The following is a 14,238-nucleotide window of genomic DNA, read 5'->3' on the forward strand; positions in this document are numbered from 1 at the left end:
ATTGAAAAGGTCCCCATCATGGGGCTCCCATTTCCTTTCTTTTCAGTGGCCCCTTCTTGGCTGGCTCTTTCCAGTCCCCTCTGCCTTAGTGAGGCACAGTGTAAGCAGAGCAGAGGTGAAGAACTCAGATTCTACAGTTGGACCATCTAGGGCACACCTTTCACTTCTAGGTCTTACCTAAAAGTGGAAGTGCCTACACCCAGCTCATAGGACTGTGTAGAGAATGAGATGAAATAACACCCGTCAGGGGCTGCACCTTGTGTCTGGCAGGGCCAGTCCTTGATGTTCGCTGTGAGGCATGCTATAGAAGAGCATACTCACAGGAAGAAAAGACTAGAAAAGAGTATAGTGGTGACAAAGCAGGTGTATTAGAGTGGTAAAATTACAGGTGATTTTTTTTTCTCTAGTCACCCAGTTTTCAAAAATAAAGTGTGAGGTCATGCAGACAATTGAACAGAGAGAAAAGGAAGGAGAGAGAAGCAGAGGCAGAGAAAATGCACCAAAGAGTTCATGATTACAAGACACTGTAAAGGCTGAAAAGAAAAAGGGCAGAAAAACAGAAACTACCCCCACATCCTTAACCTTCCTCTGTGCTTGGAGTCCCACTTCCCAAATAGGAATAGAAGGCTGTGGGAAGGAAGACTGTGGTTTTCAGGAGAAAAAGCAAGTATCCAGGAAAAACAATCATAAAGTTTGAAGCACATACATGATAGTGAAACATCCCACATGGGAGAAAGACATTATCCGAACCAGAGACACTCATAGAATGCAGAAGCACTACGCAGTCTGAGGCACAGAGAAAGTGAGGACATTTGTGTAAGCCTTTTCCTTTCACTGAAAGTTGTTGAAACAAGACCTTTGATACCAGAACTGCCAGACATGGTGGTATCATCAGGTGTCCCCCCTGACAGCTCTGTCCTCTCCCCCTCAGAGGTATTCCTTAGCTAATGGTGCTGGGGAAAGCTCTCTGGCTGCAGAGTCATGGGACATGAGAGGGTGTGTGTGCTGGGGCTCCCAGGGAAAGATTTCCTCCTTTGTAAAGGGCATAGCTTAGAAGAAATTCTTCTTCCTGCTTTTGGATACAACGGGAGGAAGGAGGACGTGATGTGTAAGACTAGCGATGGCAGCCATCTTGGTACCATGAGGAGTTGAACTTGAGGGTAAGTAGAAAGAAAAGGAACCTGAGTTCTCAGTAATGATTACTTAAACAGGAACCTGCTACTCCTGGCCTTTTTATGTGGGATAATAAACATCCTTAATGTTTACACCATTAACTGGTTATTTGGTACTTTTAGGCAAAAGGTTCTTAAAATTATTCATATAGCATTTGGTGAGCTGATGTGCTCAGAGGGATATCTAAATGGAAAAACCCATAGACAGAAATCAGGAATGGCAATGCTACAGCTTGGTCTTAATAGGTGCCAATCCAAATGATAAAAAGTTAAAAAGCTAATCAACTTTCTCCTCCAGCTTTTAGCTCCTTTTTTTCCCCCCTAAAGTGAGACAAGAGACTGAAATGTTCAGTTCTGCCACTCTAATACTCATAATACATTTGGCCAAGTTTTCCAAGTAGACTCCTCACAGCAAATTTCTATGAATTAGGTAAATATTTTACTGAAAGGATATTTTCTTCACCCACCTCCCAAAGTACAAAAGCATCAGAATAGAACAGAAATTTCACGTAAAAAAATTATGTGTATACACACACACACACACAAAATGAGAAAGACTGTATATTCTATAGCAACATTAATAAATATTTTAATTCAGGAACACTGAGGTGGCTCAGTCAGTTAAGCTTCCAACTTCAGCTCAGGTCATGATCTTGTGGTGAGTTCAAGTCCCACATTGGGCTCTCTGCTGTCAGCACAGAGCCTGCTTTGGATCCTGTTTCCCTCCCTCTCTGTCCCTCCCCAGCTCATACGCACACACGTGGGTGCACACTCTCTCAAAAATAAACATTAAAAAATATTTTTTAACTCAACATTAAACTGAAACCTACTCTTGCAATCTAAGTTTTAGAAATGGTAAGAATTCAAAGCACCTGGGTGGCTGTCAGTTGAGCATCTGACTCTTGATTCTGGCTCAGGTCATGATCCCAGGGTTGTGGGATCAAACCCCGTGTCAAGTGTCACTCTGAGCACAAAGCCTGCTTAAGATTCTCTCTCTCACACTCCTTCTGCTCCTCTCCTCCACTCAAAAAAAATTTTTTTAGGGGCACCTGGGTGGCTCACTCGGTTAAGCGTCCGACTTCGGCTCAGGTCATGATCTCAGGTTGTGGGTTAGAGCCCCGTGTCGGGCTCTGTGCTGACAGCTAGGAGCCTGAAGCCTGCTTCTGATTCTGTGTCTCCCTCTTTCTCTCTCTGCCCCTCCCCTGCTCATGCTCTGTCTCTGTCTCTCAAAAATAAATAAATGTAAAGAAAAACCTTTTTAAAATTTTTAAATGTTAAAAAAAAATAAATAGTAATAATTTTTTAGCATCCCATTCATTTCTTTCCCAAGCAAAATTTTTAAACTGAAAATTTTATTTATTTATTATTTTTATTTTTAAAATATTTATTTATTTATTTATTTTTGAGAGAGAGCACATGTGCATGTGAGTGGAGGAGGGGCAGAGAGAGAGAGAGAGAGAGAGAGAGAGGGAGAGGGAGGGAGGGAGGGAGGGAGGATCTGAAGCGGGCTCTGTGCTGACAGCAGCGAGTCCCATGTGGGGCTTGAACTCACAAACCGTGAGATCATGACCTGAGCTGAATTCGATGCTCAACCGACTGAGCCACCCAGGTACCCCTATTTATTTACTTATTTTTAAATGTTTATTTCTTTTTGACAGCAAGTGAACAGGGGAGGGGCAGAGAGAGGGAGACTGAGGATCCCGAAGTGGGCTTTGCACTGACAGCAGAGAGCCCAATGTGGGGCTCGAACTCACAAGCCATGAGATCATGACCTGCGCTGAAGTCGGATGCTTAACTGACTGAGCTACCCAGGTGTCCCTAAATTGAAAGATTTTAAACTATAGGATTTGGAGGTGGAGGGAGAGGGAAGATCAGGGGAAAGGGGGAAAGGAATGAAAATTCTGAAATGATTCATGATCTTCACATATGAAACACCCCTTCAGTTTTATCAGATGGAATTTATAAATGTTTCGTAATAAAGTTATGAATACCAACACCAAAAGTCAGCAATAAGACAAGCCTTCTTGAAAAATGAGGAAAATATAATCCACTTTTGGTCTCTTTTTTCTGTGAACTGTTCATTACTCTTTCAAACAGAGAATTTAAACAGATATAGGGCAATATTTCAGTCTAAACTGTAACAAAATGAAAAACTAAGCAAATCACAAGAAGTCAGTATTAGGCCTCCAAAAGCAACTCTTGCTAGGCTAGTACTTTACCATGAAATTGCTGTAGATGAGCAGAAAATTACTAACTATATGAGATGGTGAATATAAGCAAAAAGACAACTTGAGACAAAAATAAAACACAGAAGTTATTTCCATTCCCTCTGAATCAAATACATACCCACATGAAAGAAAATTTCACCACTGCAACATATTTTCCTTATTGAAACTGAAGAAGGTTTCAGCCTGTGTTTGCAACAACACGGTTGCTGTGGAAATAGCTGATTCAACATTATGAACTCGCAGCTGAATAAAGTAAGGTGTGGAACAGAAATCTTATTTAAACAGTGGCAAGAACCATAAAACATTAAAAAGGCAAACTGAATGACGGTGAATCAGCACCATATGGTTTAATGTAAGGGTCACACATTTTCCCTTTGGGCCTGACACAAATAGGATGTGTCTTTTTAATTTAGTCCTATTTTTGGAACCCTCTAATCATCACCATCATCCCTCAAATGTCCTAAGTTTTACTATCTGCTTCTGACTGCACAACGCACTGTGTATTTTATGAAACTGACTCTGTTGAAGACAGAGTTTCTGTAGTTCCTACCTCACCAGAACACACACAAGTTATGCCACCAACAAAGCACACGTCAGGGCTTTGAAAAATTTCTGCCTGTAACTGATTCTATTAAGTACAGCAGCACGGACTTCATCATCACACGACATCACTTCAGGCTTAGGTTTCAAGACTCTTTACAAACTCTTCAAGAACGGAAGTTGTCAGAGAATGTTACTGGGCGCCCAGATCCACTTCACACCCTGTAACCCAGCCCGCACCCCCAGCACTGTTATCACACCTGGAATTTGTTCTTCCGCTTTTATGGGTCAGGTAAGAGTTCTCCAAGCCATCTTGAAAACCCTTAAGACACTTTATATAGAAATGATGTGAATTATTTTAACCCTAAAATATATGTTCTACATGCAGCCCCCGCCTCCGCCTCCCCTTTCTACAGAAACACACTTTTAAATACACACACTTTACCAATATTTTCCTCTGCTTTTCTGAATCTTTCAAATCATAACAAGCATTTTGAAACCAGAAATCTTATCCTTTGTAAAATAAAAAGCATCAACAAATTTTAAAAATAATGGTTATGTGTGGGGCTATTAAGAAAAGGAAAAACAGCGACTGTTCCACCCTTAGGAGAGGACGCAGTGAACGGACTCTGTAAACAGAAATCCAGATTCCCTCTGCAGCTGGCACTGCTGAGGGTGTGGCTGCCCTCCGAGTGTGCACAGGAGATCAATTCATACCAGCAAAACCGGAAAAATCACAACTGAGAGCAACTGTGGAAGCAGCGAGAGCCAAGAGCAGGACGTAAAGGAGTCTGCTTTCTGCTAGGTGAGTCACAGGAAACTTTCCTGCCAGAGTCGGGAGGCCCGCCATGCCCATCTCCTTCAGTTAAGAATGTAGGTCAAAGCTCCCTGGGTTTCATGCTCCAGGGATCCGAGGGGAAGGGCTAGGGCCCAAGTTTAGAGGCAGAAGCCCAGTTCCTAGGGAGCAGGGAGGTCAGCCACTGGCCTTGGCCTGCCTTCTAACTAAGCCTCCACTTTCAGCAGACTACAGCGAACTCCATCATTCCAGAAGTGAACAACACACGGGAGTACTGGGCTAGCCCTTCTTACTATTCTGGATTTGGGCCACCTTGTGTATTCTTACGAGGGCTCACAGGATGAAAGGCTCACAGGATGAACCAGCTCAACTTGTGTTTGTATATAATGACGGTCAGCTCACCCAGCTCTGTTGACACAGGGGACCCGGTGGCAATCTCACCAATCTTGGCCACTCCATCGTAGTAGGCTTTTCCCGCAAGGATCATAGCTAGGCAGGGAAGGTGACACACAAAAATCATCACTTACACAAGGGAAAGAGGAAGTGCATGGAGGTTTGCTTCCAAATATCCCTCAGTCCCTTCTGGGTGCAGAAAGGTTTGGGCTGTGCCAAGGGTGGCTTGTGCCTGATAGCTGTGACGTCCCTCCACTGCACTTTCGGAGGCCCCCGCCCAATGGAAAGCTCCACAGGATCCTCTCCTTGGACCAGCCCTGGCATAGCTGAATCCAGAAACGGCCCTGCCTTCTGATGCCAGTTCCAGAGGGGATATGTTTCCAACATCAGATTAGGGCTGGAAACATATCCGCTCCAGCAAGAGAGCTTTTCTCATCTGGTTATTCTACAGCTACACAGGTCTGCAACATTATCAGTTGAAAGAACTTGCATGGGGTGGCCCAGGAACCTGGCCTTTCAATGCACTTTTACTTTTCTATTGAAAAACTTATTCTGAGCCACAAACAATAAAATAATTGTTGTTAGGGGGGAAAGGTATGAAATTTAAAATACATTATTTTAATCACTCCAAAAACACAACAGAATTCTCTGAAAAATAATTGAATGTTCTATCATCTCCCCACTACCTTTTTGGCAGAAACAAGGAAAACTTCTATTGCTATATCAATTGGATTCTATTTCTCTTAAAAATAGTATTTCTCTTTTCAAATTGATTCTGAAGACTAAATTATAAGGTGTAGAAATCTGTTTTTGATTTTTCTTTTTCCTTCCTTTCTTTTTCTTTAGGAAAGGGAGTCAGGGGCAAGACACACCTGGGTCTGCATTCTGCCTTTACTTCTAATGACACGACCTCCCTGGGCAAGGTCACTATCCTTTCTGAAACAAAGGAGGGTCATCTATAAAATGCCCTAAGAGCACAAGCATGGAAACTGCTAATATGGATTCCTTCCTTCACTTTCCAACAAGCTAGGTTTGGTAAGACTGATAGTGTACAACAAGCAAGCTTTTTAACAACACCTAGCCTATTTAGTGTGGTTTTGAAGAAAATAATTTATTTTGCTTTACTCAAAGACTAACTCTGAAGAATACAAAATTTTAGAACTACAAGAGCCCTTAGGAATCTCTAAGATTCCTTTCCTTTTTACTGCGAAGAAAACCAGAGGCCATACCAAGTGCTTTGCCCCAATTTATAATGGGTATTGTTTTACAACAGTGGATTAAAAAAGATATCTCAAGCATAAAAAGTAGGGGGGAGAAGGTAGGGGGTGCCACAGAACAAATTATGTACAAGTCTAGCTGAGGATATTACTGGCCAAAAAAGTAGCATTTTCACGGCAAATTCATCTATTTCTTGTAGAGTTGAAAAAAAATGTAAAAGTTACAGCTTTTACTAATATGTATACAAGTTTAAGAAATGTAATGCTCTATTATACAGTTATTTCATAAGACTGAGGATAACCTTAAAGTATAATAGTAAAAAAGAACAATAACAAACAGCATTTATATGGACTTTCCAAGCCTTACTTAAGTTTACCTATCCAAGAATATTAAGACATGGGTCAGTGATGTTATCACCCTGTTTCATGAAGGAGAGTGGAGTGAAGATATGCTGGGACGTGCCCAAGGTCAATGGCAAATCAGAGGCAGTGCACGTAACTCCAACTAAGGTAGTTTACTTCCTCAGTTCTAAATCACCGTGCTTTTTGTGACTCTTTGGTCTCAGCTAGAACTGAAAAAGAGAGGACTCTACCTAAAAACAAGGTTTGTAGCCAATAAACTGGCAAGTTAATAGGTGCAACTTTTAATAAGAAGATTTTAAGTTGTACGATACTGATAAGCTGAAAAGCAGATCAGTGGGAGAATGGCATATATGCACAATGCATAAAAAATTTTTTCGGTTTGCATCCACACGTGAAATTGAAATTTTTTGTTAACTGTTGACTTATGTTTAAAACTATTTAACCTCAGAATGGTAAAATATTCTTGCTTTAATAATAAAGTTGAATTAACTTTAAAAACTATATAATTTATCCAGAACTTAATAAAGAATACTATTCTCATAATTTTGCCATCCCCCCTTTGTGAATACATTAGGAGATTTTCTATCACTTGTTTTAAGGAACGAAGCATATTTGTCCTATTTTAGTGGTTGACCAACTACTTCATCAATCTAATCTACAAACTGCTACCAGATAATTTTCCCTTAAAGTATGATTTCATTAGGTTACAGGAGTGCTCAAGAACCTTCATGGCCTCGACTGCCCATAGTGTAAGCCCACACTCCAGAGTTCATGACAGATTTTACAGAAATCGCTTTGGATAAACCATACCTCCCAGAATTCCCAACTTTTGTAGTCCCCTATATATTGATTGGGGGCTTGGTCATGTGACTTGCTTTGGCCAATGGCGTACCAGCAAGCATAACTCCCACAGGGATTTGCACTCTTGGAAGTCTGCTATGCCAGAAAGAGGGAGCCCAGCCCCCAGCTGACTGCAATTGTAGGACTGAGCCCCAGGGGTCCAGAGAACTGCACTGCCTTTACAGGACCTTGAGAAATAATAAACTATTGCTGCCTTAAGCCACCAAGTTTAGGGAGACTTTGTTATGTGGCTATAGATAACTGATGCTGCATTCACATGCATTAACAATCTGACCCCATTCCACCTTGTATTTTACTATTCCCCAACAGCTTCTCACTCATGCCAGTCTGGGCCTCAGATTTTGGCTTGGATGCTGTCTTTTCTGCCTGAAACCTAACATGTGTCAGCTTGCACAGCTCCTACAAGGCCTCCCGCCTGCTCTGTTCCCCACCAACTTCACTGCTCAAATTCCTGTGACACTGCTCTTTCCATGCTCTTTGTTAGCTGTGAATGTTGTCCTGACTTATGACCTAAGTGGTGACTGCACATCTGGCATCCTCAACTATACTACAAATTCTTACCGAGGACTTTACAAATTTATCTCAATTTCTCGATGGCTTCAGTAAAAAACAGATGGCCTGCAGAAATTCTGGAAATACTTTAAAAGTGCAAAATAGTCCCTTTGGGGAGAAGCCTTATTTAGCAAGAGACTAAGCTGCTGGCAGCTCCCTGAGTCACCTTGTAAAACTGCCTCGGAGAGGCACCAAGTGCTAGAAAGAAAAAAAACCATCACAGGTCATTGTGACTTCCTTCACAGGGGCATCTAAAGCAATGACTTTGTGGCCTTGTGACTAAGCAGTCATGGAGGGAGAGTCAGCTGTGCAAGAATTCTAAAACCAGTCTCCTGCTCTTTGATAAGGGAGGTGAGGGGTCACCTACAGAGGTCGCTGACACTTCTTGGGGGGTGAGGGATGGTTTCCCAACAGTGAAAATGTCTGGCAAACAGCACAGAGATCCAGAAGAAAGTAAATAAGTAGTTTACTTTCCCATGATTATGACAATTGGGCACCTGTCATCCAAACTCTAGCTACCATACCCCCTCTTCCTGGGGCATGCTTATGCTAAGGGTATATGAGGTCACAGATTTATTTTCAAAACCTCAAGAGGGAGCAGCCAAAGGTGTGACATGGTGAAAGAAGGAAATGAGAAATACATAAAGGACCCAGAACTTGATCTGAACCATTGGAAACTAAGTTTTCTACTTATGTTACATGGTGGTTTTAGTGAACCAAGGTAGAGGGTGAAAATGGTGTCTGAATATTTTTGGGGTGACACTTGTTACATAGGGAGAATTATTGTGACTGTGTTAAAATCTAGTGATTATCAGCATCTCAAGTTTTTAAGGTGATCACTGATAACATTCACCTCTTAGTAAGGAAATGCATGTGTAGATGCAGGTCAGCTTCCTCCAATGAAACCTCTTGAAACTAGCAAACAACTCCAGTTCACAAAGAGAGACAAAAGCCAACACCTGAATTCATTTTAAAGGAAGCACTCTTTTGGAAATGAAAATTTTAACTTCAACCTTTAACTCAGATGTTTTTCCGTTCAGGCTAAAACTTTTCTCATATCACTATCAGAAGTTATACACCCAAAGGCAAGAAAGTATTCTACATAAATAAAAAGAGAGTAATTCTTCTGCTGCAAGACACTAACAAATATTTTAAGCACACGTTTAATATATGTTATTAGTTCACGACGAATTTGGTTTGCAAAGTGGAAAACATGTTTATGGCAATGATGTAAAAGATTGAGTCCAGTCAAAAACCATGATCTGGTAATTGAAATACATCACTTAGAATAGCCAATGATTCAATTTATTCATTTCAAATACACTAATATCCTATCATTGCAAACTTCCATAGAATTAACCTAAGTATTGTTTTTAACTTCAAGATATTTCAAAAATTCACTACTAACCACATAAAAATAATTAAGTAAAATATTTACTGAATGGTTTTTATATGTGCACTATATTTATAAATTTAGAAAACACACTTACCATTAACAGCTTTTTCATAATTTTTTCCTAGGTTTATTAAATTTCGTAGCCCAGGATTGAACTGTTCCATAACATTCTGACAAACAAACAAACAAACAAATTAATAAGATAAGCAAACAGTAGATCAAGTAATCTTTAGACTTTGTCACTACATAGCCATGGATGCCTGTGTATGCTCGACAGTACGTCTACAAAGCCATGAATGTTTACTTTAAAATAATGAAGAGCACATCTTTACTGATGGAACAGGGCACTCGTACTGGCAAGACACATGTGATCCTGGCAGTTTCCCAGTTGCCCAAGGGCTGCCTAGAACCTACCATAAATGGAGCAAGTAGCCAACATGCATACCTCCAAAGCATACCCCACAGGAGTTACAGGCCCAGAAGTTGATGCTCCCAGTGGGGTTTAAGTAGGTTAATGGTTGTCACGCTAATGTTAAAAACAGGTGTGCATGATTGGAACCTTATAACTATATAAGCAATGTTTTGGTTATCAATTGAACAGACATTTCTTTCTTTCTTTTTTTTTTAATTAACGTTTATTTATTTTTGAGAGACAGAGACAGAGCACGAACATGGGAGGGGCACAGAGAGGGAGACACAGAATCCGAAGCAGGCTCCAGGCTGAGCTGTCAGCCTGTGTTGAACCCACGAACCATGAGATCATGACATGAGCCAAAGCTGGATGCTTAACTGACTGAGTCACCCAGGTGCCCCTGAACAGACATTTCTTTTTTTTTTTTTTTTTTTTTTAAATTTTTTTTCAACGTTTTTTATTTATTTTTGGGACAGAGAGAGACAGAGCATGAACGGGGGAGGGGCAGAGAGAGCGGGAGACACAGAATCGGAAACAGGCTCCAGGCTCCGAGCCATCAGCCCAGAGCCTGACGCGGGGCTCGAACTCACGGACCGCGAGATCGTGACCTGGCTGAAGTCGGACGCTTAACCGACTGCGCCACCCAGGCGCCCCTGAACAGACATTTCTAAGAGATCTTGTTTTTACTATGCTTAATAACCAGGAGAGGGTATGAGGGTGGGTGTTGCTGATGGTCCTAGGACACAGGCCAGTCTGCGACCTTCTGTCCAGGTGGTCACTGGCATTTTTTTTTCCTAGTGATCAGTTTATTCATTAAGTACTTATGGAGTAACCACCGAGTGGTAGGTAGGTCCTGTGCACACAATAGTAGATGGAAAGACATGGTTTCCCTCTCATAGATTTCATGATGCCATATCTCTGCAAATGTCATGGTTTTCATTTTTAAAAGTTATTCTTATATCACTAGAAAGTCACAAACATAGAGACAAATGCTATGATAAGTATAAGAGGCTATTATTTAGAATGTTGACCTAAACTTAGATTATACTAAATCTGAAGTACAGACAAAAGATCATTCCTATGGGTTTCTGACTTCTTGACTAAGAATACACGGTGACTGAATGTATTTGTTCCATCTACAAATAACGAGCTTCACAGCATTAGCCACTCCGGGTGGACCACTCAAGTCTCCTTACCTCCTCTCCCCAAATGTGAACCCTATTTGTACAAGACCAGGCAATAAAAAGAATGAAAAACATACAACATTCAAATGGCAGATACTTGATACACATGCTCTTCAGGATAAAAGGTTCTCCTTTATAAACCAGTACAGAGAGAACATAATAACTTTTATTTTATCAAACAATGATAAAGGCTTATCATGAAAAACAACCCTTGGCTCAACCTTTCCCTAAACTTCAACTTACTCCTAAGAGCACTTTCAACTAAGTTGTTATTCTTATATTCATTGCCATAGTTTTGGATAATATTCTTGATTTCTCAATTTTGGACAATAATGACTGGCTTTCTACTACCCTAGATAAGGGCTCAGCTCTCCATATCACTCCACTTTCCCTACCCCAATCCTTCCTATATAATTAAATGGCAATTTGCTGGTAAGTTGAGAGGGTTTATTATGACTTTGTAAATATCGGTCACTACAATGCAAGGAATGTACTAGGGATTATGTTCCTTTCTTGGTACAGTCTTTGTTTCTCCTGGGATTAACAATCATCTCATCACCCTCCACACACACCACCCCTCCCCGGCTTAGTTTTCCATGAATCTACCTTAAATTTTTCCACATGCTCCATCCCATCTAGCAGAAGTCTATCAATATTATTTTTCAAATGCACAAAGTTGTCAGCTAATCTTCCATTCCCTTTTTCCCCTGAACTTCCTCCAAGGACTCCGTCCTCTTGCTCAGTCTGGCCTGACTGTCCCTGCCACGCTGCTACCCTTGCATGTCCTTTTCTAATCCCCTGTGTTAGAGCTCTCATTAACTGGACTCCACACCTTCCTCTTTCATTTATTCCCATTTGCTGAAGATCATTCTCCAAGAACAACCTAGGGAATGATGCATGATAGATAAATTTGAGTCGCCATGTGTCTGACATTATCTTTACCTTGACATTTGATTGATATTTTGCTGGCTAGAGTATGACAAAGCAAAAGTGATTTTCCTTTAGAATGTTAAAGATACTGCTCCACAATTTTTAACATCCAGTTTTGCTACCGAGAAGTCAGCCGTCATTTCTTCTTCCTTTGCATAGGACATAGTTGGGGGTGCTTATTTCTGGAAGACTTCTCTTTATCCCTGTGTACTACATAATGGTCTGTCTTAGTATGGGTACTTATTTATTTTACTGGGCATTCAACAGACCCTATCCATATAGAAAGTTATGCCCATTAGGTCTGAAAAATGTTCCTGTTTTGTTTTTTGTCTCTCCCTACTTTCTGGAATTCTGAGAAGGATTTTACACACCCTGAATTTATTATCTAATCATTTTACCTTTTTTCTTTGATTTTCCACTTTTTGTTCCCCCATCTCTGACAGATATCAACTTCACATTCCAAGTCTTCTATTATGTTTTTTAAAACTTTTGATATCATATTTTAAATTTGGGCTCTTTGCAGGTTTTTTTTTTTTAATTATCCCTTTTTAAAAGTATTCAGTTCTTGTTTTGTGAATGATGTATCTCTAATCAGAATAAATTATAATTTTTTTGTTATTTTCTTCCAGTTCCCCATATTATCTCCTAATTATTTCTTTTCATTGTTTGGCATCCATCTGTCTTTTGTGTTGGAGGCTTTCCTCAGACATCTGGCAATCCCTGATAGCCTGTTCATATTTAGAAATTTTTTTAATTTTTTTTAATGTTTATTTATTTTTGAGACAGAGAGAGACAGAGCATGAATGGGGCAGGGTCAGAGAGAGAGGGAGACACAGAATCCAAAGCAGGCTCCAGGCTCTGAGCCGTCAGCACAGAGCCCAACGCGGGGCTCGAACTCACGGACTGTGAGATCATGACCTGAGCTGAAGTCGGATGCTTAACCGACTGAGCCACCCAGGTGCCCCTAGCCTGTTCATATTTAAGAGTAAAGTCCTAAAATGCTGGCTGGAAGCTTGTGGGTGTGGGTGTGTACACTAGGGTTGTTGTTGACTAGTAGGCTTCATTCAGAGTAACTGGACAAGTCAGCTATAGACAAACTGGCCATGTGACAGTAACCAGGGTCCACTGAGTCTCTCTAGACAAGTTTCTTATTTCCTATCAGGGGTAAGGGAAGAGGCAATGGCCAGGTGGCTGGCTTTCCCCACCCATCAGGAAGGTGACTGGGTTGGGAATTTCACAGTTTACTGAGTTGATTTTTACTGAATTCCTGCTCTCTAAGGTTTATTCCCTCCACCTTCTGCTGTTGTTTCCAGGTCGAGACCTCCTCTGATTCAGTATGCCCTGAGATTAAATCTCGAGTCTGCCAGGCAGAGAGAGCTTCTAGTAGTAGTGGTGGTTCAGGTAGGAAAGAAAAACTGTCAGTTTAACCACCTTGTGTAACTCCTTTTCTGGCCCTGGGTGTCCCCTCCGTCCCCACCTTCTGTGGGCCTGCTCTCCAGCCTCTCAGGTTCTTTGAGGTGAATGGCTCAGCTCTCATCAGTACTCCCACTGCAGAGTCTTTAAGTTTTCTTAAGGCAGCTACCACTCCTCCAAATTTTTCTAGGCTGTTCATCAACTGCTCTTTTTTCAGTCCTTTCTACCATAAATTTATGGCTTCCACCCACCCTCCTTTCCTCTCCTCTTTTTCTTTTCCTTCCTTTGCTATCATTTCAATGTATTCTATTTTTTTTTTTTTTAATGTTTATTTATTTTTGAGAGAGACCAAGACAGAATGCGAGTGGGTTAGGGGCAGAGAGAGAAGGAGACACAGAATCCGAAGCAGGCTCCAGGCTCTGAGCTGTCAGCACAGAGCCCGACGCGGGGCTCGAACTCTGAGCTGTGAGATCATGACCTGAGCCAAAGTTGGATGCTCAACCGACTGAGCCACCCAGGCGCCCCATCATTTCCATGTATTCTTAGAAGAAAAACCTCAGAGTCAATCTGCTGTACTTAACTGGAAGTCCACTCATCCTGTGTTATTGAAGCCAGTCATCTGTTTGAGCCTCATTTACAACCAGCAGCCATAAAGCCCCAAAGCCAAAGATGACTCCCATACCAGTGTCTCTGAAAGATCTAAGTCTCAATACTGGATCACAGGGACCTAAAGCCATAGCTGCTATTTCTACCCTCTTTTCTCAATTCCCTTGTTTTGTTT

General features: G+C 41.2%; 1 protein-coding gene across 4 annotated transcripts in view; it reads right to left on the reverse strand.

Moving 5' to 3' along the window:
• BAIAP2L1 (BAR/IMD domain containing adaptor protein 2 like 1) overlaps window positions 1-14,238 on the reverse strand; it is a 95,694-nt gene that overhangs the window by 59,462 nt on the left and 21,994 nt on the right. For 2 of the 4 annotated variants that reach the window (XM_045460998.1, XM_045460996.1), the window contains exons 2-3: window positions 9,613-9,688; window positions 5,139-5,225 (exon numbers count right to left, since the gene is read on the reverse strand). In XM_045460998.1, the coding sequence (XP_045316954.1) occupies window positions 5,139-5,225; window positions 9,613-9,688 (163 nt within the window). Of the gene's footprint in view, window positions 1-5,138; window positions 5,226-5,263; window positions 5,469-9,612; window positions 9,689-14,238 lie in introns of those variants that run through there. The other 2 variants (XM_045460997.1, XM_045460995.1) reach the window with 1 other exon arrangement.

This window comes from Leopardus geoffroyi, chromosome E3 (assembly GCF_018350155.1).
Source record: "Leopardus geoffroyi isolate Oge1 chromosome E3, O.geoffroyi_Oge1_pat1.0, whole genome shotgun sequence".
Classification (NCBI taxonomy): domain Eukaryota; kingdom Metazoa; phylum Chordata; class Mammalia; order Carnivora; family Felidae; genus Leopardus; species Leopardus geoffroyi.